The sequence below is a fragment of the Lissotriton helveticus genome, chromosome 2_1, assembly GCF_964261635.1.
Source record: "Lissotriton helveticus chromosome 2_1, aLisHel1.1, whole genome shotgun sequence".
Lineage (NCBI taxonomy): Eukaryota > Metazoa > Chordata > Amphibia > Caudata > Salamandridae > Lissotriton > Lissotriton helveticus.
This window is the reverse complement of record NC_136059.1, coordinates 807,507,023-807,534,641: the sequence shown is the minus strand read 5'-3', so window position 1 is coordinate 807,534,641 and position 27,619 is coordinate 807,507,023. Positions and strand designations below refer to the sequence as shown.

General features: G+C 44.2%; 1 protein-coding gene across 5 annotated transcripts in view; it reads left to right on the top strand.

The window, feature by feature from the left end:
- Positions 1 to 27,619, top strand: part of SEMA6A (semaphorin 6A) — a 325,611-nt gene that overhangs the window by 198,671 nt on the left and 99,321 nt on the right. For 2 of the 5 annotated variants that reach the window (XM_078675546.1, XM_078675547.1), the window contains one exon: positions 10,794 to 14,743. The exons of 2 other annotated variants lie outside the window; for them this stretch is intronic. In XM_078675546.1, coding sequence (XP_078531672.1) covers positions 10,794 to 11,986 — 1,193 coding nt within the window. In that variant the 3' untranslated portion in view covers positions 11,987 to 14,743. Of the gene's footprint in view, positions 1 to 10,793; positions 14,744 to 27,619 lie in introns of those variants that run through there. One more of the 5 variants, XM_078675551.1, reaches the window with a different exon arrangement.

The following is a 27,619-nucleotide window of genomic DNA, read 5'->3' as shown; positions in this document are numbered from 1 at the left end:
GGATCAAATATTTACCAAACACTAAGCTAAATCAGCCGTTTGTTCTGGCAATGGCCTATGTGATGCATGTCATTAAGCCACACTGCAGGAAGAAATGTTACTTAGGTTTGCAGAAAGTTGTCAGAGAAGCAGTTGTTTTATGCAGCAATCTACACAGATGTCCCACATTTGGAGCTAAAAAAAAAGACATCCATGAAATGTGTGATATAGCCTATCGCACAGCCTGTTGGTACAGCCATGTGTAGGGTCCTGGGTTTTCCAGGACAGAAAATTAGGGGCCAAAATCCCAAAGTGGCTCTGGATGCTGAAAGTCCTAATTTTGTCACCGGTTCTGCACACAAGCTGCACTTTTGTAAATAGTTCTGTTTTGTTCAGTGCTGATTTTTAAGAAAAGAATCCTTCATAAACTAAAGTAACAGTTGTGTTTATTTAAAGTTTGAAGTAGTGCTTTTATAATGACTAGGCGCCTTGCTAGAAGAGCCTGCTAGCACGTCACACTTAATTTTGAAACACACTACATTATAATTGCAGTGAAAGTTCTCCGAGTACACAAGCCTAATTAAGTGGCAGCTGGTTTTTATTTGTCTAAGACTATGTTTAAAAGTTCTTTAGAACTTGTTAGCTGTATCTTGCCGCTTCAGGTCCAACTATGAGTGATGGCGTCCTGCTTACCTGTGCGCCCTAGGAAAGTGATGTCATAAACAAAATTCAGAAGTGCTTTACAAAGTGCACAGTCCAAGACTAGAAAGAAAACTAGGTGCACAACTACTGCACCATCCAAACATCAGGACTGTCCGCCCCAAAAAATCAAGAAGATTCATATTCCCACGCGTGAATTCTGAGTGATTCTGGGTGCTGACAGCAGGGGCGGCTCTAGGCTCATGGCGGCCCTGGGCAGGGAGTGTATTAGGGGGCCCCGGAAGAGGGGGTCCGGGCGGGGTGGAGCCCCCCCCCCGGAACTCAGGAAGGTGTTTGGAAGTGGAACAGAGCCGGAGGGCGCCAAATCCCTGCCAGGGGCCGCCGCGCAAATATGTATCCATCCTCAGAGGATTATTATATTTAGGATATATGTTGGTGTGGTGGCCCCTGGGGTTTGGTGGCCCTGTGCAGGAGCACAGCTTGCACATGCCTAAGGCCGCCCCTGCTGACAGGCACTTTGGTGCAGATGACTCCACTCCTTCATGTGTGCCGGGCCAACTCTTTAAATGTTCAAGAAGGCTTCAAAGGGTGGAGGTACAGTCACAGGATGCACCCACCCTTGTCGGGTTCTTAGTTACCACTGCTGGGGCTGGTCCTCCGAACACATATGCACAAATCCTGAGACCTCCTCGCATGCGCTTCAGAGCCTCCTCTTGGAAGTCTCATACCTCCCGCTGACTGTGGGGCACCAGCCTATGATTGCACTTGTTTATCCAAGTAAGGTAGGTCCCCCACGGGATCCTCGGGTCTCTTGACACTGATCGAGGGCATGGATGGCTGACATAGCCACGTCCTTCTGGGTGTTTGTTCATCCCTGCTGGAGTAATGGGAGCTGGGCGTGGGCAATGGCAACTTCCTAACTTGCCTATCATAAATGTAGTTAGTTGAGTGATTCTGAGTCTAAGGATACTGTTTGCCTTGAAGGAGTATTATGACATGTAATATAACATGTCATAGGCTGCTTGCACAGTTACAAAACTTCAAGGGCACTTAGTTTTTTAAAAATACTTTTCATGGGGGTACTTTATTCTGTATAATACCCCAAACAGTGGATATTCTCCTTTTGAAGCAATCTATAGTTCCCTTGAGTTAAAGACATTCTTGCACTGTGAATAAAGGCTGTTTTTGATTTTGGAAGGCAGAGCAGCTGTGTGGAATGAGGACCTGAGAGCTGTAGTAAACTCTGCAAAGCTTCGCCTCTGTCCGTCGGTGCCCTCGCCACGCCACTTGCTAATTAAAATCTATGTTGTTCTATCACACCTATGGGTGTTGAAATCAAATGGTAATGGCACTGTGCTTACACTTGCATAACTACACTGTCATTATCAGATCAGAAGGACCTTGCCAGCTTAATGTTAATCTGTGCTTTCATTCAGCTGAAACTATAAGATGTCCTCTTCCCTCGTCCCTCACATCACACAGACACACGTGTCCCTTCTGTACATTAACCCTTCAATAGTCAAAGATTCGCGTGATGGGAATCGCAGGGAGGACTGTGTATATGGCTGGGTGAGACTAGACGAGGAGGCTGCAAGGCGTCGCTGCACTTGATACTTAGGATGGTTCTCGTCAGTAGTATCTCAGTAGGAGCCTGTTCTGCTTTACAGAGGTGAATGCAATGTACTTATTTTCATGGGTGTATGGCACTCTTAGCAGCATAGACTGGTACATTCAGCACAGCTCTTGAGCTCTGGGCCTCTAGAGCTCTTCCACATATGTCAGTTGTATGCTGAAGCCACGTGCAATAGAGGGACCTTGGCTGCTGCTTTCTCATTAGCATGTTGTATGGGTTCCTTTCAAGTAATCATGCCATTTCCCCATAAAGACGGGAAGTGGAGCAGGGAGAAGTAGCCATGACTGACAAACTGTGTTATTGATGACTTTGGGTCATTTTTATTGTGGCCACTGTCTATACAGCATCTGAACATTTCTTATTGTTTTACTGCACGAGCAAGCAAAGAGCCGGACTGGTCACTGTAGGTGCGGGGAAAACCCTGGTGGCTGGCAGACACAGATGATTCTGGACTTGGGCTGAGGGGTCCATTCAACCGCAGCAAAGTATGTCCGTGTCGCTGAAAACAAACATAATTTACAGGGGCAACAAATAATGCCACCCTATACTGTGCAATAGGCTGAAATATTAGGGTATTTCACAGGTTTCCCTACATGCCTGCCAGTAAAAAATACACCTGTTAGCCAATATATTCAGAACACTGTGCTGTGGAATTATACGTTTGACTTTTATAATGTGTTTATTGGCGAGAGAAGTCCCAGGTCCTCCGAGAGGTTCAGGCTCTGTGCTTGCACTTGCTCACTTTGTGCATTGCGGCCTAATGTTAGCACATGTTCAAGTGCTGAGTTAGGTCTTACTTCAGCCTGACTTGAAACAGCACCTTCCTGCTGTTCTGTGCTACGGGTGGGTTGCCTGTAAATTGGAAAAGTACTGCGAGGATTTTGCTTGGGACCCTGTGCTCCCAGAGTCTGCTTTCAACAGATGCCTCCCTCCAGTCACCGCACTGCCGAGGCCGACACATCTGTCGCTTTGTGGCTTCTCTGAAACAATGAGCCACGTTTCCAGCCGGCTTGTGAACTTGATAGAAAGATAAAGCTGTGTGAAACATCAAAACTTACAGCAGCGCTCGGTTCCCTGTTCAAAAGAGCCCATCACGATACGTCCTTCCTCCTGCAGCCTGCGTGTTTGGTCTGAGAATGCCCCCAGATTATAGCCTTGAGCGCCTCCCGTGGCCTTTGATGCTCCGGCGCAGAAAGCACACGGTGATGGGAGTATTGTTGTTGTGTCTGAGATGCCATGCCCCTGACATAATTAAAACAAATCAAAACTGGACCGGATTGAGCAAGGTTTGTTGTTTAACATTTCCCGAAAATAGTCTTTTATCCGAGCCACGTAATTCCATCTGCAGGTGTGCAAATATCCCCTGAGTGTGTTGCATATATGCCTGCTGTAGAGATTGGTATGTGGGCTGTTGAAAAAATATTACTTTTTCACAGTTTGAAAGCGGGGTTGGATTCAAGAGAGACGTTTATGCGATGGTCTAAAGCACTCCCGCGGAGATTACTGTATTCCTTGGCTAGGGACGAGCCTTTCGGACTTGATGTGATTTCTTTCATATGTCCATGCAGTTTTAACTGGTGACCTTTCATTGGAGTGTTCCCGATGGAATGTAACTGAGGCACAGGGAGGGCCAGTAAAGTGCACAAGATCACACAGTGCACATGTGATGCTTAGGGTCCTGTATGCATAAGTCTCACCAAGAATGGACCTACATTACTAGCCCAGATTAAAAGAAATAAGAAGCTCTGTGCAGCTTACTCCTGCACTTAGTAAAGGGCAGTACAGCTAATGGATGTAAGAAGTCCCATGCACCTCTGAGTTACAGCTATTGCTTGATACGTACCTAAGCCTCAGTCATAAAGCGTATTAGCATACAACTGGTCCCCGCAGCTGATTCACACACGTGTGTGCCGTCCGTGCCAAGAGGAGCATAGAGAGAACCGATTCTGGCAGCTCATTACATGCCTTAACTGGAAACTCAATAAAGTCAAAACTCAATCAATCAATCAATCAATTTATAGAGCGCACTACATACCCGTGAGGGTCTCAAGGTGCTGGGGGGAGGGGGGGCCGCTACTGATCGAAGAGCCAGGTCTTGAGGAGTTTTCTGAAGGCCAGCAGGTCCTGAGTCTGTCGTAGGCTGGTGGGGAGAGCGTTCCAGGTCTTGGCGGCGAGGTAGGAGAAGGATCTGCCCCCGGTGGTGGTTTACCGGATATGAGGAACTGTGGCAAGGGCGAGGTTGGCTGAGCGGAGGCTTCGGGTGGGGGTGTGGAAGCTGAGTCGGTTGTTGAGGTATCTAGATCCGGTGTTGTGTATGGCTTTGTGTGCATGATTGAGGAGTTTGAAGGTGATCCTCTTGTTGACGGGGAGCCAGTGCAGGCCTCTCAGGTGGGGAGTGATGTGGCTGCGTCGGGAGACGTTGAGGATCAGTCATGCCGAGGCGTTCTAGATTCGTTATAGTCGTCTCAGTAGCTTGGTTGTTGTTTGTGAGTAGAGGGCGTTCCCGTAGTCGAGTCTGCTGGTGATGAGCGCCTGGGTGAAGGTTTTCCTCTTGTCGGGAGGGATCCATTTGAAGATCCTGCGGAGCATGCGAAAGGTGTTGAAGCAGGACACGGAGACGGCGTTGACTTGCCTGGTCATGGAGAGAGGGTGGAGTCGAGGATGACCCCCAGGTTGCGTGCATGGTCTGTGGATTCCGGGGCTGTGCGTAGCGATGTGGGCCACCAAGCGTCGTCCCAGGCTGATGGGGTGGGTCCGAGAATGAGGGCCTCAGTCTTGTCTGAGTTCCGCTTCAGTCTGCTGTCCTTCATCCAGTCGGCTACGACCTTCATTCCTATGTGGAGGTTGCCTTTGGCGGTGTGGGGGTCTTCGGCATGGGATATGATCAGCTGGGTGTCGTCGGCGTAGGAGATGATGTTGAGGTTATGTTGTCGTGCGACGTGGGCGAGTGGTGCCATGTAGATATTGAACAGCGTCGGGCTGAGGGAGGATCCCTGTGGGACGCCGCAGATGATCTCAGTGGATTTCGAGCGAAAGGGTGGGAGGCGGATGCTCTGGGTTCTGCCTGAGAGGAAGGATGTGGTCCAGGCCAGGGCCTTCCATTAAATTCCAGCGTCATGGAGTCGTGCTGATAGGGTGCGGTGGCAGACTGTGTCAAAGGCTGCTGATAGGTCCAGGAGGATGAGGGCGGCTGTTTCTCCTTTGTCCATCAGGATCCTGATGTCGTCAGTGGCGGCGATGAGGGCGGTCTCGGTGCTGATGTTGCTGCGAAAACCGGATTGGAAAGGGTCCAGGATGTTGTCTTCGAGGTAGCGGGTTAGCTGTTTGTTGACGATCTTCTCTGTCACTTTTGCCGGGAACGGGAGCAGGGAGATGGGCCGGAAGTTCTTGAGATCCTTGGGATCCGCCTTGGGCTTCTTCAGAAGGGCGTTGATCTCGGCGTGCTTCCAGCTTTCCGGGAAGGTTGCTGTCTCGAAGGAGCTGTTGATTGTTTTTCGGATGTGGGGCGCGATGATTGTGCTGGCTTTGTTGAAGACGTGGTGAGGGCAGGGGTCAGATGGGGATCCGGAGTTCATGGTTTTGATGGTGTCTTCGTCACTGATGTTGGACCAGGCGGTCAGGCGGCTGGTGTGGGTGGTGGTCGCGGGGTGGTGGACTTGGTTTTTGGGTGCGGGGGGTGTCGGAGTTGAAGCTGTTGTGGATGTCGGTGATCTTGCGGTGAAAGAAGGTGGCCAGGGAGTCGCATAGGACTTGTGATGGTGGGAAGTCGTTGGTGTTGGCGCTGGGGTTGGAGAGTTCTTTCACGATGCTGAAGAGCTCTTTGGTGTTGTGTGCGTTGTTGTCTAAGCGGTCCTTGAAGGCGGTCCTCTTGGCGGTCCTGATGAGTTGGTGGTGTCTGCGGGTGGCGCTCTTGTGGGCTGTGTGGCTATCAGGTGTTCGGTCGTGGAGCCATTTCTTCTCCAGCTTCCGACAGGTGCGCTTGGATATCCGGAGGTCTTCGGTGAACCAGGCGGCTTTCTTGTTGGTGTGGTTGGTTGTGGAGGTCTAAAGTGGGGCGAGGGTGTTGGCGCAGTCGTTGATCCACTGTTTGAGGTTGGTTGCGGCAGTGTCTGGGTCGGTGGGGTCGGCGGTGGTCTCAGGGCGAGGGTGGTAGTCAGTTGGTCCTTGGTGACCTTGCCCCAGCAGCGGCGTGGCAGCTGTTGGGTGCGGTGGTGTGTGGTGGGTTTCCTGAAGGTGAAGTGGACGCACCTGTGGTCGGTCCTGTGGGGTTCGGTGGTGTGGTTGAAGGAGACGTGGAGGCATGTGGAGAAGATGGGGTCCAGCGTGTGTCCAGCGCCGTGGGTGGGTGTCGTCACGAGCTGTTTGAGTCCGAGGTTGGCGAGGTTGTCGATCAGGGCGGTGGAGTTGGCGTTGTTGTTGTTCTCGAGGTGGAAGTTCAGGTCCCCGAGGAGGATGTAGTCCGTGGAAGCGAGGGCGTGGGTGCTGACGAGGTCGGCGATGGTGTCACTGAACTGTGGTCCGGGAGGTCTGTAGACGAGTGTTCCTCTGAGGGTGGGTTTGGGTTCAGGCTGAGGAAGAGATCAGCCTGAACCCAAACCTGGGATCAGGCTGAACCCAAACCATTCAAAAGTGAAGACTCCGCATCCTGGCTGTAGAGATTACACCTGCACCGATGTGCAAGATGCCTGACCTGTGGATGCCTACCTGGGGGAGAGATTGGGCAAGCTACAAACCAGGGAGAGCTGCGCAATAGTTAGAGTTTTTTATTATAGCGAGCCTCTCTGAAAACGTAGCACCTTTTCTTCCTCAGTTCACCTAGATTTTGTGAAGGGGGCACCACTGCTCCTGAAACTACTAGCTTCTTCCGCCCCCTCAGGATCCATGAGGCCTGTATTTGAAGCTTCAAGGTTCCACCGGGGAGTAAAACACTTGGAGATAAGGGCCTAGCAAGGATGTGCAGCAAAGATGTTCTCTGGGCTGTGGGACCCCATCCATCTGCCCAACATTCACCCATGTTAAACCTTCATCTAGCTCTAAATACCCCTGAGCGATGACCCAGTAGACAGGGCAGGGACACTCCAGCGCTGATGTCCCGTGGCCAGACCACAAGCATTGAGCCAACCTACCAGGTGATTGAACAGCCTGATAGTATGTCTTTATCATGATTGTTATGGCTTGATTAGGTTGAAAAACCAACCCAAAAACCAGAATTAGAATCCATCTTCTGGACATAGTAAAATGGGTCCTTGTAGCACAGCTCCCCTGATGCATAAGCTCGATAGTTACTGTATCATAATACATATCCCTGGAAGGCTGTTCTTGACTTTTAGGCTTTATGCCTCTTTGTTTTTCTGAAATGGGTCCATAATACATGAACTAGTATCATCATCCCGGGCTCTAGCCACACAAGGGTGCTTCAGAAGGAACTATTTAATAGTGAATTTACCTCCTGATTCTCTGAATAAATCTCGTGATGTGACTCTATATTCTATCACAGACACGTTACCACAATAGACCAATCCAATACACTAAAGCAGGTCTAAATAAGTGAGTGACGGGCACTGTCTCTTATATAAAAATGTGAAAACAATTCATCTGATTGTTTTCAGTACTAAATAGGGGACCTACAAAAACCCACACATAGATATGTCCTATTCCACTTATTGATTGCCACATACACATATGATATATATATGAGAAATGTCATTCCTTAGAGGTTAGTATTCTTAAAGTCTCTCATCGCATCCTGGAGTGGCACTCAAAATCATCCAGAAAGATTCTGAAAAGACATCAACATTTCTCTCTTAAATTGTCTTGCTTACATAAGACCATGTGAGGATAGTGCAGCTTTTTACAAAATGGCAGACACCAGTCAGTAACACGTATCTATATGCTGATGTTTAGAGCACTGCAGCGCCAAATGACATAGGTATGAGAAGTCATCTAAAAGTGACTGGCAGCAATTCTTAGTTAATCAATCAAATGTGAGTCAATCAAACTTCATAACTCCCCATCAGCAACGTAGGATTGCAATGCCAGACAAAAACATGAGAAGATGCACAGTAAGAGAAACTTAGCGCGTCCTGCCATCAGGGGAAGAAGATAGCCCATAGCCATCTTCAGAAGCCCAGGAATGTGCTGCAGGCAATGCTGACTTTACCCAATGCTTGGTGTCTCTGTGCACAATTGCTAGAATAAGCCACGCAGTGAGGTGGCGCCGTCCATTTTCTCTCCATTGCTTGCAGCCTTTGTGTTGCTGTTACTGCCTCTCACACAACGCAGGCCTTAACTCCTTCTTCAGCGAGCAAAGGAGGAAACCGCTGGCCGGGTAGAGGAGGTGTTTCACCTGAGCTGTACAACTATCTGGAATAGCCAAAACGGCTTAAAGCGCTCTGTGAGTGATCTTCCTTTATATAGGGAGAACCAGCGCACTCTAAAACAATTAAAAGTGACCAATTTGTACAAAGCTGTTTAGATGTGAAAATAGTATGCTTAAAACACTTAAGTGACCACCCTAGAGTCCCACTGAGCCACGGTCTTTTAAAAGGTCATGGACTAAGGGAATCTCTGTGTATATGTCTGTCTCCCCCACTGTCTCTGTCCCTGTGCCCACTCCCCATTTCCATGTTTTTGTTTTCGATTACCCTCTTTCCCTCTGTCTTTGTATACCCCCTCCCTGCCGATCATCCTCTCTCTATGTCCATCTCTCTATGTTTCACTCTCTCTCCCATTCTCTCACTTTTCATTTTTTCTTTTTCTACTCCAACTTTTCTCTCTCTCTGTCTCTTTCGCTCTCCATTGCTTCCGTTCTCTTTTTTTGCCTTTCTTTCTCTATCATTTTCTATATCCCTTCACTGACTCTTTTTCCTCTCTCTTGTCATTTATTTTTCCAACTCCACCTCTCCCTCACTGGCTCTCTCTTTTCTACTCCCCTTGCCTGTTTGTCTCTTGCTCACTGTCTCGACTCATCCTGTGGTCTTCCTCAAACAACAAATGAGTGGTACATAAATGCCAGGTCGTCCTTTTGAAGGACTCTCTACTTTTGATGGCTTGCCTAGCCTATCTAGTTATTAAGTACATTCTCCTTGAAGGCACCAATAGCAAGCCCCCTTCAAAAAACAATATCACTTTTCTTCACTTTACTAAAATACCAAAAATAATTTTAGTAAAATTGATTTAATAAAATCCATTACAGATTTAGGTGTCTTCACTCCAGTTACCTGAACAGTTCTTATGTAGCAAATAAGTTATCGTTAGAACAGAAAACAGCAAGGTTTTGGAAACATAGATCAGTCCACAGTTTTGGTTAAAAAAGGCACAGGCATGCAAATATTCTTGGAGTGCCCTGGAAGCCACAAGGATAACCTAAGGAGATAGGAAAGGGAAAAGAGACTCGACAGGTTTTAAATACTGTACCTTTCAAATTAAGTTAGGCTAAATCTCACCTCTAAAAATGTGAACAAGGTAAGTATTAATTATGCCCTCTATTATTATTTTATATTCTGATTTCGGCAAGGTTGGTATTTGCATAGCAAGATATGCAGTGTACTATATATTTGTTTGCTTTTAATGCCATTTTCCACATGCGTTGGGAGCAATTAGCTCAGCTGGTTTCCAATCCTGTAAAGTTATGAATCATTACAGATTTCTAAGTGTGATCCTGAAAATTGAGTGCAATTCCTATCCGGCCTCACACGATCATTAATAGATCTTAAAAACACAGTGAAGGTCACATCAATTTCTAACATAATGCAGTATCTCTATAGCTGCCGTAAATATTAAAGTTACCTGTTCTGAACCAGTCACAATTTAAAAACGTTCATGCCGCTAAAACCGTTCTTTAGACACATAGGGATAGGGACCGGTTATTAAAATCCTCAACTACACTGTGCGTGCTTCTTTGCCAATAAGAAAGAATGGTGCATAACCTCAGAAAAAGGTACGTTGTTTGGTTAACGTTAAGGATATTTTTGTTTGTGTTAGAGAATGGAACATTAAATGTTAAGTCTTATTGAGAAATAATTGACATGTGTAAGTACTTGTAACTGTGGTGAGGCTCCCTGTGATTCGCTTGCATGCAAGATCGATAAGGCATGCACTCTGTTTAGATCATATTCCGGCCAAAGTCAGCTAGCTTTTTCATTCTGCCATTGTTACACAGCCTTTTACTCTACAAAAGCAGAGAGGTGCCATGCGGACAAAACCACAATATATGAAACCGTGACAAAAACAAACAAGAATGTGAAGACAAAGTCATATAATGTACCCATGTCAATAATGAGACCTAAACATGATCAGGTGGAATAAAAATTGATAGTATATCTGCAACTCCCATTCCTATCAAACCTAGTTTTATTTAAGTATGTCATCTCAATTCATACACATCCAGAGTACAATCCATGACTTTAGGAGACATCCATTTCCCAAAAATTGTTTTTTTCCATCACAAAAAGGTAACTGTTTTAATTGACTATCCATTTTCTTGGTTTGTTTCTTAACCATATTTAATGTTGTGTTTCAGGAGTGATACGTGAAAGTTATCTGAAAGGTCATGATCAACTAGTTCCCGTCACCCTGTTGGCCATTGCTGTCATTCTTGCTTTTGTCATGGGGGCTGTCTTCTCGGGAATCATTGTTTACTGCATCTGCGACCATCGCAGACGAGATCCAGATGTGGTCCAGCGAAAGGAGAAGGATTTGAATCACTCACGCAGGGGCTCCATGGCCAGTGTCACCAAGCTAAGTGGGCTCTTTGGGGATGGTCACTCCAAAGAGCCCCGTCCGGAGACCATCCTCACGCCTCTGATGCACAATGGGAAACTTGCCACCCCTGGCAGCACAGTCCGAATGCTGATCAAGGCCGACCAGCACCATCTAGACTTGGCAGCTCTGCCAACTCCAGAGTCCACCCCAACTTTACAGCAAAAGAAGAAACCTGGCCGTGGCAGCAGGGAGTGGGAAAGAAACCAAAATCTCATCAATGCATGCACAAAAGACATCCCTTCCATGGCGTCACCAGTGATACCAACTGATTTGCCTCTTCGGGCATCTCCTAGCCATATTCCAAGTGTTGTGGTCCTTCCAATTCCGCAACAAGGTTATCAACATGAGTATGTGGATCAGCCTAGGATAAGTGATGTGGCTCAAATGGCAATGGAAGATCAGAATGCCACTCTTGAGTACAAAACAATCAAAGAGCACCTAAGTAGTAAAAGCCCAAACCATGGGGTAAATTTGGTGGAGAACCTGGACAGCATGCCACCAAAGGTACCCCAGAGGGAAGCTTCTCTGGGGCCACCTGCTTCTTCATTGTCCCAAAATGGCACGGGCAAAAGGATGGACATGCACTCAGCTGCATATAGCTCGGACTACAAGAGGAGCTACCCCACGAACTCGCTTACTCGAAACCATCAGGCTTCAACGCTCAAAAGAAACAATACTAACTCCTCCAATTCTTCTCACCTCTCCAGGCATCAGAGCTTTGGCAGAGGAGACAACCCTCCACCTGCTCCACAGAGGGTGGACTCAATACATTTCAGTGCTGCCCAGCCTCAAGCGCAGGCTGTGACTGTTTCTAGGCAGCCAAGTATCAGCAGTGCATACAATTCGCTGCCCAGGTCTGGGCTGAAACGTACACCTTCCATAAAGCCAGATGTTCCACCCAAGCCTACATTTGTACCCCTTTCAACATCCATCAACGATGCTTGTACATAATCGCCGTCAAAATGGGGAATGCGTCAGATAAGCAGAGTTTACTCGACAAGCCAGTGTTCTGCAGCTGCATCACCAGATTCCGATGGACAGGCTGGCTGCTGTTACACTGAGGATGCTGGGAAAAGTGGAATATTTTGTAACAAGGCTTTGCCATGCCCAGTCGACCTTTGCAACTGCAGGGCACTAAGGACTAAGGCAGCAGTCCTCACTCAAACAGAGAAACTTGAAAACATTGCAACCATGAGCCAAAAGCACAATGTTGAATGTTAAATTGTCACCTTCTGACTGCACGGTGCAATTCTAGACTGGGGGAGTTCTCTGAAGGAGAGAAGACAAGAGCAGACAGAAAGACTTTCAAATGGACAAGATATTTCATTGATAAAGCTAACTGGGGCTTGATGGCCGAAGTTTACTATGTGCAGATACTGTGAAATGCCCATCAGTGTTACAGCCACTCGGTTATAGCAGATAAATGCCATGTTGGGCGTGACTAGGTCAGATCTCTGCTTTCCTACTTCTTTAACATGTGACAGTTAACAAAAGTAACTCATATTATTTATTTGGTATTTTCCTAAGGAAATGGCTCTACTGTAAATCACCTTAGGCGCAGCTCTTTGGAAAATGCTTTGAAACAAATAGCTATTTAACATGATACCCGTTAACTGGAGTAATTGATCTTTTTTTCAATAAATTAAGTGAGTAAATTAAGTTGAAGCTGGAATTCTGAACTTTGTGTTTGGATTCTCTGATAACCCAAACGTTCTCCCCTCACCCTACCACCACTCTTCCTCGTACTTAAGACGGACCTCTTTCTCGAAAGGGGAATATTTATTTAAAGTTGTCATTACATTTTCCTACTGAGCTTAATATGCAGAGTAGGCAAATCAAGGCAAAATAATCCCTCGGGTTCCAGAAGGAAAGGGTGACTTCTTGACTTAACTTTTGCACCTACATGCTTCATTGCTTTCAACATGGCTTTGTCAGTATCATGAATACTTTCTGTGACGGCACCAGTTTGTAATGTGCCATCCCATTTCACTTTGCATGTGAGACGGCAGACGACACCCACCGATGGGGTGTGCTCATTAGTATGCCAGTGGTTACCGTGCATAGAATTTTTGTCTTACCACAAGGGTTCTTCGTGGGGCTACATCTGTGAATAGCCTGTTTTCTTCCACATGTAAATTTTGTGCCTTACACCTTCGGTTGTGTTTACTTGTGAGTTGTAGTTCGTATTTTTTCCAATAAATCAAATATTTATTGTCCCACTTTTCCTAATCTAAAAAAGGAAGAACTGGAATTTAGGGATTTCAAGAGGGATTTGGTGGTTATCATCATGGATCTAAGTTATTCAGGATTCAGGCAATAAGCCACGCCCTCTGGCCCAGTCATTCTTTTGATTTGTGCCAATTTTGTTCTTGGGCTGTGCCAGTGGCGGGGAGCACCACTGTGGTAGGCAGTCCATCTCACGCCTTTTCATATCATTTCAGTATGGTGATATCCACATCTGCCAACATAATGACCCATGTACTGTCGTCATGTCTTGTGGTCCTGCTGGGAATGGAGCATTGTCCATGACTGGAGCACTGAACTGCACAGACCGCGCTTTTGAGCTGCTGCACACTGTGCATTTACAGTTCTGTGAAATATGACAGTAGATAGTTTGAGGCAGGCGGGTTCCTGCTATAACTATACACTTCAACAACAAAATGTACAACCAGGTGGACACACAAAAAATCCTCCTGGGCAATCTGATTGTTCCCTATTATCATTCATTTCTAGCTTCAGCTGTGTGTGTGTGTATGTCCATTTTCAAGTTTCAATTATCGCTCCTGCCCACAGAGTACATTTTATTTTTCAATCAAATGCAGTAACTGTGTCAGCATTCTGTAGAAACTTGAGTTTTTATCTAAGTAATAAACTGTTTGGTTTCTTTTTTAAAGATTTTTTTATACCTAATTTGTTTTACCAAGTTTTTTTAAAAAGATGATTGAAAAGACACATTTGAGGTCAGCTAATGTATAGATGGTCTGTAGATGTTTCGGATGGTTTAGACCAAAGTGTGTAACAAGGGTGCCTGCATGTCCTTTTTATTGCTGCTTTAAATTGTGTTACCGTGTCATGTGAGAACCATCTCCATTGGGTCATCAGTGGCGGGCTTTTCCCTCAGCTGTGTTCTCCATGGCGGACATTCTAGCTAACACACGATGGTCATTGAATGCTCAATATTTTCGTTCCAAAGCTGTACTTTTTTTTTAACTCTTCCTGCCGGCTATGGAATGAGAATAGTGAATAATGGGTTAGGGAATACACTCCCGAACAGACTCCCTTGAGTACAAAACGTGGCATCCTGTTTACTGCTAACACACTATCCAGCCGCTTTGTATTGTCACTGTAACAGTTCTGTACAGAAATCAAACTCGTAGGATGTAGAGATCATTGGCCACTAGATTGATGTTATGAAGCCCATTTTGTACTCGTGCGGGTCTCTCCCGCCCTCATTTCGCTGTGGGGTCCGTCCATACACCTGAGTGTGCCTTTGGTTTCCACCCTTGCTATACACTTGTAGATACAACAAATCCAGGCCCATACTTGTGTAATAATGTAAGATATCGTGATGTCACCAACTTTTTCTCCGTCTTCACGTCCCTAACATCTGATTCACAAATAATGTATGTTGTAAAAAAATAAGCAAGAAAAGGAAAAAAAAAACCTCTTTATTACATACGGTAATAAAACAGAAAACAGACTGTTCTACCTTCCGTGTGGCGTGTTCTTCTTTCTCCTTGATGTGCTCTGGTGTCTGATGTATGATTTTTCTTCCCGCCCCCTTCGCCTCCCTTGCAAGATCTCAATTAACACGTGCGGCGTGATTGCTGAAAGTAGGTTACAGGCACCGTGAAAACTGATGGATTAATATTCTTCCAGCAGCCTGGCGTTATCACGAGGCATTTCAGTAATTAAAAATTGAATCGCACATCTGCAGTCCTCTGTTCCTGCCCTGCATTTTCTCTTTGTTGGCTTGCTCATCTTCAGACATGTATGGAATGCTCGCTGGCTTCAAGGCAGATCAAGGCAAGAATTTTAGCAGGCAGGGTATGCAGAAAACAGATCATTAAACAGAGCTGCAACTCTAGCTTCGTCTTTTATGTGCGGGTGAGGGGGATGTCGTGTTTCATACATAATTGTCAAATCTTTTGGATGCTGAGCGATTGGATTACAGTTTTTAAAATGTTTTTTTTCTGTATGCATGTGCCAGTTATAGCAAGAACTGCAGAATCCATTATTTTAGGGAGTTTTAAACCTGGTGAACAGGTGTCACTGACATCCAGAAGTGGCAACTAAGTTTAGGCAAGTTTGTGGAGTAGTTTTCTTGGCACATTTTGGTTTAGAGTTACTGTGTGCACTTGAAGTGTTGAGCAGTATGAAACAGGCGTGAGGTGTATGAGGTATAGGGCTCTGAGTCTTTGTTTGCTTCAATGTTTCATTGTTTATGAATGTTGTGAGGTGTGCATTTGTTCTGTGAATAATCAGACTTGCGCCAGAGTGGGCAAAAATGCTAGCCCTATTGATGAACTCGTTAATGGTCTTGGCCCTCACCATAATAGAAAGAAATCCTCTTCTACAGGATCAGACACCAATAAAGCGCTGTTCGACGATTTCATGTGATAGCCCGCCACCAAGGGCTGTACCCCTCATTATGTGCCTTCTTGTTGATGGTCTATAATGTGAGAAATATCTCATAATGGACCCGTCTAGCCCTCGGTGAAAGGGCTGTATATAAATAGAACATTCCTCATTTGACTGAGTAATTTTCTAATTAAAATAGTGTGTGGCAGAGTAGGATTATCTGAATTAAGGGCATAGGCATGCACCTATTGCCTCCGGTAGTTCCAATATCTATAGTGGAGCACCCAACAGGGTTTTATTTTGTATTATGCATCACAAACCCGTAAGACCTTTAGTTTAAATGCATGCATTGTGCTTAGCTGAATTAATTACCATAATTAGTTATCCCATACACTCCCCACGCACTGGAATCTGAAATAACCTTTTATTGAAAAAGGTTCTCTTCCCTGCAATTGTTCGGGAGATTCCCTTTTAATATTCGGAGCTCAAGAGCAAATTTTGCTGGGCGCTGTACATCCATCGCGTACTCTGGGGCACTCCGGACTGGGTTCTCAGACACTACAGACAACAAAAAAGCTATGGCCCAAAGACTCATTAGCATCTTTACAGCTGCTTACAGGAAGTTAAGGCCTAGAATTATGGAGTGGACAAGAGAAGCATTGTGAATGTGTCACCAACCTCTTGCACTCAATCTCTGAATGGTTCCAAAGCTGGACTTTGGGTTTTTATTGGATTGAGAACCTGGCATCCTGTCAGCAAGGCACTGAAATAGTTGCTCTAGTTGTCGGGAAAGATTTTGTGGCCCGTAAGTTTTGAGTTCAACACACAAAAGATCAAATCAGATGAGTGGATCTTATCTTAGAAGCTATAAACCTCACTGGCCTGTTTCATCATAGCTTGCATGACACGAATCTCCCTTACTATTGGGTTCTCACAATGAGTGGCACAGGGCAGATCATTTTTTTGCAGTGAGAATCAAATTATGCAAATTAGATGTCATGAAAAAATCTGAACGTCTGTTCACCATAAATAGAACCATAATCCTTTCAATCATGTACTTTCCTAGTCACTAATTCCAGGATCAACGTGTTTTCTGTTAGTCGATTCGTTAATATATTTCACTGCGTACATCACATTGAAGTGGGTCTAAGCTATGACGTAATTGGGATTTTTATCAAGATAGAAGATTATTTTCACTGAGTTTCTTCACGGTATGATGACGTGGAGGCCACTATTACCATGTCTAGCCAGCTAAGCACCTGATTCTCTGACTAGTTTTGAATTATTGTTAGTCACTCAATCGGCAAATTTCTCAACTTCAGATACATCATTGTGCTAGGCTGCCTGTAGATTGTCAGAGTAGATCATCATTGACTTTCTACTGACACATCTTGTACTGGTACAGCAGACTCTTCAATCATCCAAAGCCCTAGCCATGATTTCAGACTCCAAGCTGAGACCGCCATCCTCTTTCCCTCTGTTGGCAGTGGAGATACTTCACTAAGCACAGGCTGGTACCATGAATGTCACATTAGACGTAGATGGTAATGTCCAGTCTGTTAATGTTTCATATCTTAACTATTATAAACATTATCAAAAAGCACTGAAAACCTGGCTTTTCTCAAACAAAATTTTACCTTCTACTGCTCATTTCCGGCAGACTCCTCCGCTGCAGCGCCTAGACACCCATGGGCATTCGAGCGCTATATACATTTCAAATTCAATACCGGTCTGTTGGCTCCTGTGTTTGATCTCAACTCCTATATCCATCACCCTTCTGTGAACCCTGTCGTTCTGGAGTTTGGGGAAAAGGACTCTTGTCATGAGGACCATGACTCCAGAGCCCATTGTGTTCAAGGCCTTTAAAAGTATGTACTCAAGATCCTATGTTCAGACATGTTACTATATTGGATTCCCAGGTTTGTTTTTAATAAATACTGTGCCCAAGGTTAGCATGGCATCTCAGACATCCAATGGGCAGTTTCTGAGTCATCGACCGGTTAAAGCCTTCTAGGTCTGGAAGAAGCATATAGGAGGGCTCATTCGTTTACTTCTGCTGAGTGCCAGAAACACAGCTTGCGTGTGTCGGCTCAGTCTTTAGTTACCATATGTGTTAATTATGTTAATTCATTCATATCAGTGTGATTCAGTTTCAACAACTGCATCTTTCTCGCTCTATTTTTGTCAACAATTAGGTATTTCTCACAGGTTCTAAATACTGCATCTTGGAAATTACTAAAACTTAGTGTGATCACGTGTCTCTCTAGCAGCATTTAAATCATTCAATTGAGCCCCTCTGAGATTTCAATTTAAATCCATGATCATTGCTCACCATATCTGTTATCAAGAGTGACCACCACACTATACAATTTTCTCTCTTCCAACCTAGGCAGTTTCCTCTCTTCTCTGTCGACTAGTAGACAATCGTATGTGTTCCATGGGTCAGTGTTCCAGTCAACGGAAAATGCAACTTACTGCACCATGTACACAGGGATAAACCTCACCATCTCAAGTTTCGAAAAGCTTTGGCTTTGAAGAGCTAGCTTTTTTCATGGAAGTCTCATTTTTGGGTACAGCACCACTCCTCAGTAATACTCATTAGTGGAAAACTACCCCATCAAGAGACCCTCTGGAGACCCTCTGTTATTAGCATGGAAGAGAATTTTTAGGCATAGTTGATATTTATGTGGCTACATTTTTATTTGGTATCTATGTAGTCTATCTATATATACTATAAATCCCTGACCTATTACTCCTGTCTTCGTTTGGTTGTACTACCCCGTAAAGCCTGAACTCTCAATGTGCGTGTTGTAGAACCTAACACTGTAGGTCTTGTTTCTAAACCTGTTCTGGGTGTCCAACAAACCTGGAGACTGTGCTAAGGGCAGCAGATTGTTCTTCTTATGCAGCTAATTACACTTGCCCCATTTTGTTCTTAGGTGTGGAATAATGCCAAAATGAGCCTCTCTTTCAAGAACTTGTTTAACCTACCAGCATTCACCGTTGTCTCCTCTGGAAACTACTTTTCAAACCTAAAAGCCCCTGCACGTCAATTTATCCATTTTTATTGAGTTCATTTTTAAATCGGACAGATGCGTCAGTTTTGCTAAGCTAGCCTCACCCTGTACATTTTGTCCTGCCAGTCACCGATGATCAGCAGTTTATTGCAGTTTTTCGTAGTAGTGAGACAGTTTTTAAGTGCTTCTTTCACATGAACTTATCATCATGAGTGTATGTCCTCTAGGTGACTCTCTGTTACCTAATTTCTCCAGAATCACATACCTGGCAGTGCACAAATAACTCTCATGCACACTAGAAAATCTTCCACGTATCATCTTTGAATGGTACTCACCAGCAACATAATCTCAAATGTAGTCTGCTTTCTGTGCTGACTCATTAAGCCTGTCTGTCTTGCTGTATCCCATGTGTAAGACCCATGTGTCATGTGACAGAAGGAGTGCTATTCAATACACTCTCCCACAGCGCATTGAATGACACGCCTACCCCCTTCCATTTATATTTGGCCTCTTCCTTCAGGAGACATCGGTGTCCGCCTTTCCTCCCGCCTTTCCTCCCTGCTCAGCTGCATCCAACAGTTTCAAAAGTTCACCTCTGGGTGGTCATCAATGCCCAGTGGTATGGTGGTAAAGCACTGTGGAGGCATCATTTCCCATAATGCAAGATTCAAGCATCTGCAGTGTCCCCCATCAGGTAACACAGCAGCAATACAATTGCAGAAAAAGAGTTGTTGTCCAGGACCAGAGGTGGACCATCTCTTAGGTAATAGTTTAGTCTGTCACCATTGCTCCTGGAGTCTTCTAAAGAAAAAATAGTCTACAAAAATAAGAATGTATCTGTGTCAGATGGATACACCGGATCTTGCAGTTCATAGATAATACTTGGTCGTAGTCCGACAGCTCTTGCTGATACACAGTGATAATCCAGGGATGTGTAGCACGTGAGTGCATTGTAGCTTGGCCCATATTTGTGTTGAGATAAGTGTTTGTGTTGGGTGTTGTCCAGATCAGTTATCATGTGAAACCACAGCAAGGTGTTGAGCTTTGATAAACTAATGGCCTGGTTTGATACTTTAATTTAACCATTATCCCAGTTTTGCATTACCTCCTGCTGTCGAATATAGGTCTCAGCACTGACATTCCATGAACTCTTCTGTGTGGCTCTACATATAAATACTGCTCTTCCATTACCTTCTGCTTCACCCCCCCGCCCGCAGCTCCCTGACTAATGGCATCCTCAAACTGAAAAAATGTATGAGAGTATGAGTGCATTGTGTTTAGAATTATATGCCTGCTGATGACAGCTTGCAAGTGTTCCCAATGTACCTCTAACAAACCAGAGCAGGGCGATAACATGATGTGCTCAAGATCACACAGCGTGTCAGTGGGGAAAGGACATTTAAAGTCATAGCTTTTAAAACCAAAACCTCTGCTTAAACCATGCCTCATCCTACATCCTCCATGCAACTAATTCATCCTTCCATGCTTCTCACAGAAGGTACGGTGTTGATGGCTAGGTGCATAAATATCTTCTTTATTTCATGTGGGCATTACTTTCGTGGAGTACTAAGACACACCTGAACGGGTTTGTGGCAAGATGTTTCCACTGCTTGCTCACCTGGTATACTAATCAGTCTGATATTCTTCCTCTCTCCTTCTAATTGACACAGGCGCCTCCTCCAATGGACTCACCGAATAACTCTCTTGTGTAAAGTGAGGCAGCAGGCCAGGCATCTTATCCGTGTTGTTTCAGGGCTTCTGGTCTGGCACAGGCAGTGCCATGTCTCTATTACGGCTGTATCTATCCGGGGTTGGTTTCTGCAGCTCTGTTGTCCCGGTTTCTGGTGAGTCTCACGAGCCACACAATTTCGCCTGGAAGTGCCATGCTCATCCTCAAGACATTTCTTGTACCTTGCTTCATGCTCTGTCCACTGGGTTCTGGACAATCCAGGACAATCAGTCAGAACATGCAGTCCACTTTTGAGTGGTGGTGTGCGGTGAGTAGTACCACCATCAGCATATTGTGCTAAGGAGGAGGGGCAATTTAAATGACTGCTTCAGCTCCCTCCAACCCATACATATTGTGATTTAATTTTCTGAACCCTTGCATTATAACTTCTAAGTGACCTATCTTTCCCTCTCCTCTTGAATGTTCTAGAAACTCTACAAGAAGTAAGACTGATTCCTGAACTTCTGGAGTACAATTTTTCCTTGGCTGGACATGGGTTCTCAAACTGTCTTCCTTATTGAGTGGTATGCGGTATAATATCTTGGTCCAATCCAGAGGCTATACAAGTTTGCAATCCATTTCTTCGGGCATTCGGGTCCAGAAAAGGCCCTTGGCATCCATTCAACAATTGTATGAGAGAAGCAGTAATTCATTTCTTCTCGAGCTATAGGATGAGAGTCGCACCTTCTCGCAATGACGTTTTTGTTATCAAAGCGCATCCTCTTGAATTTCATGCTCAAATCCATCTAACACTTATGTTTTCCATGGCCAACGCGTCCAGATTTCCGTCTCCTGCAGTGATACTGCGGACCCTACTTGAGTCACAGGAAAGGAAGGAAGAAAGGTTTATGTGCATTTAATAAAACTTCCAGACTGCCTTTTCTATATTTCATATATTGCTCACATTTGGCTTCATTTCGTTGCTTGGTTTCTAATAATTTGATTCTGCGATAGGTTTAATAAAAAAGATGAGAATAGTTACTGTCTCTACTTCCATGTATCAATCCTCGATACTTTCTGTCTGTTCTTCTGCAAATAGTCAAGGCAACCCAATGTTATGGGGTCCTTTCGTGTTGTGTTCACCACAGACTGCTTCAGTGCTGGGGGTGCTTTGCCGACAATAATTTCACTCGGTTAACATCCTCTGACTTCTTTCTGTTTACCTTTTCTCACAGGTGTTTTTCTGTGGGTCATTCAGGCTTGACTTCAGGCACCAGGTCTGGCTCAGAAGAGAGTTCCTCATTGCAGACCCATACACCTTGTTTATCTCAGATGTCTGAGAATACCACAGATGATGAAAACAGGCCATAAGTGCCTACTGCACCTGAGACCCACTGCTGATTTCATGAAAAGTGATATGGTGGGCATGAAAGAGAGCCAACCGCCACCAGGAATGGCAGTTTCCCACAACTGCAAACAACTTTTGGTACGTAAGAGGGTCTCAACACCAGGTTCACAGGTTCAGGAAGAGTTCTCTCTAGCAGTCGAGAGACTCAGGCCTTGGTGAAGTTCACTTCATCACTGACTATATGACCATTGAGCAGTTACAACCAGTGTCCATCTCCATGATAATACTCCTCACAAGCTGTAAAAGGACAAATCACCACTTGTATAGTGCTGTGTGGCAGTAACTGCTTTAGGGACTTACCAGAAATTTAGAAAGTCTCTTACTATCATGATCAATGTCAATTTATGCCATGTTCACTAGAAGACTCCCTCACATGTCTTTGCACTCCTCCGAGAAACGCCGTCAGATGAAGAAAAACTTTGTGGGTCTATGAGCTTTAGGCTCATCCGCCACAAAATGTGCAGACCCAGGGTGGTCTGCAGTTGTGAGCTTTCTTTTCAAAATTACCAAATGGGAGCAATATTCCGGCTTGGCAATTCTTTTATTGTATACTTAAGTTAAGGTCTACTTCAGTACTAGACTTGAGAAAACAGTTTGGGCCGCTGCTCTTGTTAACCTCTTCACTCGCTCTGCAGCAGAGCAGAATCTATACTTTGGAGGCGTATATGAATGAAATTAATTTGTCTGTTTATCTTCATTGATCTCTCTCCCATGTTTCGTATATATACAGAATCATCACCTCTGCACTCGTTTACCTGGTCTTGCTAGTGGTCTTCCAGGCTTTGGTAATCTACATTTCTACTCGCATACCATCAAGGTGCATCCATTAAAATTAAATGGTTTTTTTTTTGCCACTTCTGGGCGTTCAAGCATCATCTCTTTCTTGTGTTTGGAAGAACCTAAGAGTAAAGTACCTGACAATTGAGTAATTCCACGTGTGAGGGTTTTGTGTGAAGTGATCATTTACCCACTGAGGACACCAATTAGACAGCCCAACATCCCATATGTACTGGCTAGTAAAAATAGAAGAACATGATTTTATTACAAGCTACCTGGTTCACATGTGGACTGGAGGAGATCTAGACATGATAGGAAGCGTAACTCTTGGTCAAACGAATATGCCACAATGCCTTCTTCCTTGCTTTCTTTCTGTACAAAATAATGTCAGCTTGGACTCTAGACCCATGATTTTTTTAAAAGGACCTCAATTGAGTCTAGTCTCTCATCTGAAAGATTACCCCCTCTGTGTTGTCACCCACTCTTCACCTAAATTTGTAATGCTCCTGGTTGCTGTTGTCATAGAACATGTCTTTTGTCCTTCAGCGCTTCTCCACTTGACTGAAGCAGGTTTTAAGATAGGCATGTCTGCCACCCCTTTATTGTGCTTTTCTAATGTAGCTGATCTCTTACCCAGTTGATATGGTATTCTTTAGCAGGAGACAGCAAATTCTTCTGTAAAACATTGAGGGATCTTTCTCTTGATATGCTAAATATTTGCAAACCACTCTGTTGTCTCCCCAGTAAGCTCATGTTTCATGCTGTACGCTAACGATTATATTTAATCACACTCTCTTATGCAAACATTATCAGTTGATATCTGTAGATTATTTGGAGACAGAAAACTATCCTTGGCCTTCCATGCCAGAGACTCAATATGATTTTGTTCCTGTACTGATGAAGTTTGAGCCAACTTGCACACTATCGATTCAGTTGCCAGAACAATTGTTGGCATTGCTGCTCCTACTTCTACGTTTTAGGCACTTTAAGACTTCTCAGATCTTTGATGGTTTTAAGATCAAATAGACAGTGCATCCTGCGGCTGAGAATCTGCATTAATCCATCTTGCGTTTACAGGGAAAGTGTTGGCCATAGTCAGATAATCCAGATCACGCATAGATGTCAGCAAACATCCCCTCAGCTTAAAACATAGCTTTTAATCACTGCTTGAGAGTGGGAGATCTTACAAACTAGAGTGTACAGTGGCAGCATCTCCTTTGTGCTATAGAATAAGTATAAGCGGAATTCAGAAGACACAGTCTCTTCTGGATTCCATATGTCACTAAAGGATACAACACACAGCCTGCTCCACCAGCCTCAAAAATAATAGAGTCAACATTCCATGCTCATTGCCATAATTTGGCAGCTAAAGATATTCAACATCAATGAAAAAAGAATTGTGACATTTGAAAGCCAAAAGAAATTCCTCAACTGCAATCAAGAGATACACATTCAGTGAGGAACTGTTTTGCACATTGTAAGTACAGGGAATCAGGTGGCAGTGTATATGGGATACTGCTATCTCTAACACCAGTTGTTACTTAAAGCAGCCATTCAGCATAGTAATTCTGTGGGTATCAAGATGGATCACAAATTTGTGTTACCTTCACCTTGTTAGGCCTTTGTTCAAGACAATTTCAAGTCTCCCCCACTGACTGAGCAGGCCAATGTTAAACCACAGTACGTTGCTGACCAGGCCTGTCTAGTAAGGCCTGAGTCAGCTAGCCTCACAACCTGTTCAATAGAGAAGTGTTAGAATATGTTGCTACCGATTGCTGACCAGTTTTGTATTTCAGAGGGAATTAAATGCTTTCAGTCATAAAAATAAGCGGCCTGTGCAGGTAAGAGCGGTGGGGCCCGGTGGGGCCCAGTGGGGGGGAGTTCGACAGATGAAAACGAGGAAAAATCTATTATTTATTTTTCCCTTGTGGTAGTCTGTCGAACCCACCCCCCAACCTTGCCACACCGCCCTACTGCTCTTACCTGCAAGGGCCGCTGCTGTAAATTGTAGCATAAGTGCGTGTACAAGATGAGACATAGATTAATAATCCTACCGAGATTACTTCTGGAGAAAGCAGACCTTTTTGTACAAAATCAATAGCCTCCATTATTGTGCTCATGGAATTTCTGTTATCACATGTAGATGTTTTGACAAAAATATCCCTGCCAAAAAGTCGCTGTTGTCTTGTCCAATAGATCAGTCTAATGCGTCATGACCAAAGATGTGCCCCCATCAGCCTCAGTACATTCTACAAATGTCTTGGCAACCAGATGCGCAGGAAAGGCATGTCAATAATAAACATAATTCAAGATATTCTGCCAAGCAATTTATGAGTCACCCAACAAGAGGCAGCGGTACTTCATGAATTGTTATGTTAAGGCATTGGCTACTGCAGAAAAGAATCCTAACACAATATGTCACATGAAATTGACTAGAGGACCTAGGAAGTCTGCCACCATAATCAAAAATAAAGGTTTCCATGATTCTGTGGAAAATAGATGTGGCACCAGCCCAAGCCAATGATGCGCAAGAACTGGGGACAACAGAAAAATAAATCTAAGTAAAGAAAGTGAAGATATAGCAAGAACATCATGTTTGAGCTACAGAGAAAATTGGAGCATGGAAGTTATGTTTTGAAATTTTCTATCCGTTGATCTTTTTCACTGATAAGATATTGGTTACCTCCTTCTCTTTGTGTTATGGTCTGATCGAACTTCTTCAACCATGATTTGGTTTCTTCAATGGGAAATGTGTCCATTCGTGTCTGCTATTATCATTGAAATTTGTTTTAGTGGTCATTACTGTGAGTCAGAGGACTTCCAGGCTTCTTGAAATGGAGGCAGACACCTTATTCGGATTTATTTCTGTTGGTATCATAGTTCTTTTTGGTAAATCTCCCTTTCTGCTAAAGTGATGCATGCAATTTTGCATCACATAAGCAAGAAATACCAGTGTTACCTGCACTCGTTTTAGATATGTGAATTCATGCATTCATTAGAATTCAACAGGCATGCACTCATCTAAAAGGTAGGAACCAGTATCCTTTTTCTCTACGTTAGAGTGAAATGATTCAAGATATGTATTTTTGGGATTACTTATTTTGCTCTGCAATATTGCAGATTGCATAACTCCCAAACACCTAATGTGTATACAAAGTTTCTGGATGTAAAAATCGAATAGTAAGAACCTGCACAGTCCAAAACAGTAATAACAATGCAATTGCTGTCGGTAGGAAGTAATTTATTGTTTTTGGAGTCTATAATAAACTCCATGCCAGTGCCTTGGCTTTTCAAATCAATCCAATAATTGTGTTGCATTGTATTTTGTTGTAGGAGCATTATAGAGCGCTTTCTACTAAAAATGCAATGCGGCTACATTAATTCTATAACTTAGCATCACCAACCTGCCAATTTAATCACAACACACACAACATGAACTAAACAATTCACCCACGTGCTGGAATCTGTTATGGTCTGATTAAGTTGCTTTACAAATTTTTTTATTTAGATCAGAAGGGTTCAAACGCTATTTCTTCATTAACAAGTGCTGGGCTCATGGTTTATAAGCACAAGTTAAACTACTTTCCTGATCCGAACACCCGAAATGTTGCACTCAAAGGATAACAAAGGATAATCATCACTGTACCAAGCTTTACATCCAGGATTCAAAATGGGTACTCTCCCTTCGTTCCTGAAATTGAGTTCTTAGAGACAGAGTAAGTGTTAGAGAGAGACAGTGTGTGTGTGTGTGTGTGTGTGCGCACACGCGCATGTGTGTGTGTATGCATGCACGATAGTGGAATGCATCTTCTGAGAATTCTTGTCTTTCACCAACCAATGACAGTATAGATAGATCTAGGATTGCTTAAAAGGGCAAGCCTATCTATAGACCTCACATTAAACAGATTAAATACATGACATAGGGGGCAAGTTCCAGTTCATATATAGGGTGATGATCCCATTAGGCATATATATTTTCATAGATCTCTTTCAGAAGGTATGGTGGCAGAATAAAGTACCTAAAAAATTGTCTGACAGAAATATTGGGGCTGATTTACAGAACTAATCTGAGACAAAATCCTAAACGTACTGCTTTTGGTATTCACAGAAGGCATTTAGTAGTAGTAAAGTTAGGATTTTGTCTTATTATTATTAATTTTATACGGTGCACAGCTACCCGGAGGTTTCCCGGCACCATCAGATACGGGCAGAGTGAAAGATGACTATTGATTGAATAACCACATTTTTAAGCATTTGCGGAAATTCGTATAGATGGTTTCATTCCGAAGTGACGTAGGGATCGAGTTCCACAGAAAAGGGCCTAGGCAAGAGAAAGACCGGCTGTCCATGGGTGACAGTCTGGTCCTAGGAACTGAAAATTTAGCCTGAGTAGAAGAGCAAAAGAGGCATGGTGGAAGGTACGGATGGACTAAGGCGTTCAGATACTGTGGTGCTGTACCAGATTGGATTTTATGCATATAGCTCAGGGCCTTGGATTTAATGCAGTTCTCCACCTTAAGCCTGTGAAGGTCACAGAGAGAGCCTGAGATGGAGGCCATTCTAGGAACCAGGCAGAGTAACCTGGCCGCAGAATTCTGCACTACCTGAAGTTTACGAATCATCACCTTATTAGTTCCTAAATACAGGACATTGCCACAGTCCAACCTGGAAGTAATAAGAGCCTTGCCCACAGTTCTTTGCGTGGAACCAGGCAACAGCCAAAGGATTTTTTGTAGCCACTGTAGGATGGTGAAGCAGGTTGAGGCGTCCTTGACTGCTTGCTGCCTCATTGACATCTGGCCGTCAATGATTACGCCTAGGTTGTGGACCTGTTTCGCAGGTTGGGGAAGAGTGCCCATTTGAGGAGGCCAGTGCTGGGGGCTCCTGAGATCTTTATTTTCCCAAAAAATTAGTACTTTAGTTTTCTTGTTAAGTTTTAGCAAGTTGACTTGCATCCAACCTGCTATATTTTGTAGCCCTGCCTGGAGAGAAGATTACTCGGATGCCTCTTTGGTGGAAAGGGAGAAGATTAGCCGGGTGTCATTGGCGTTGAAAAAAATAGACAGCCCAGCGTCATCAGCAATCGTAGCCAGAGGCCTGACATAGACATTGAACAATAGTGGGCTGAGAAT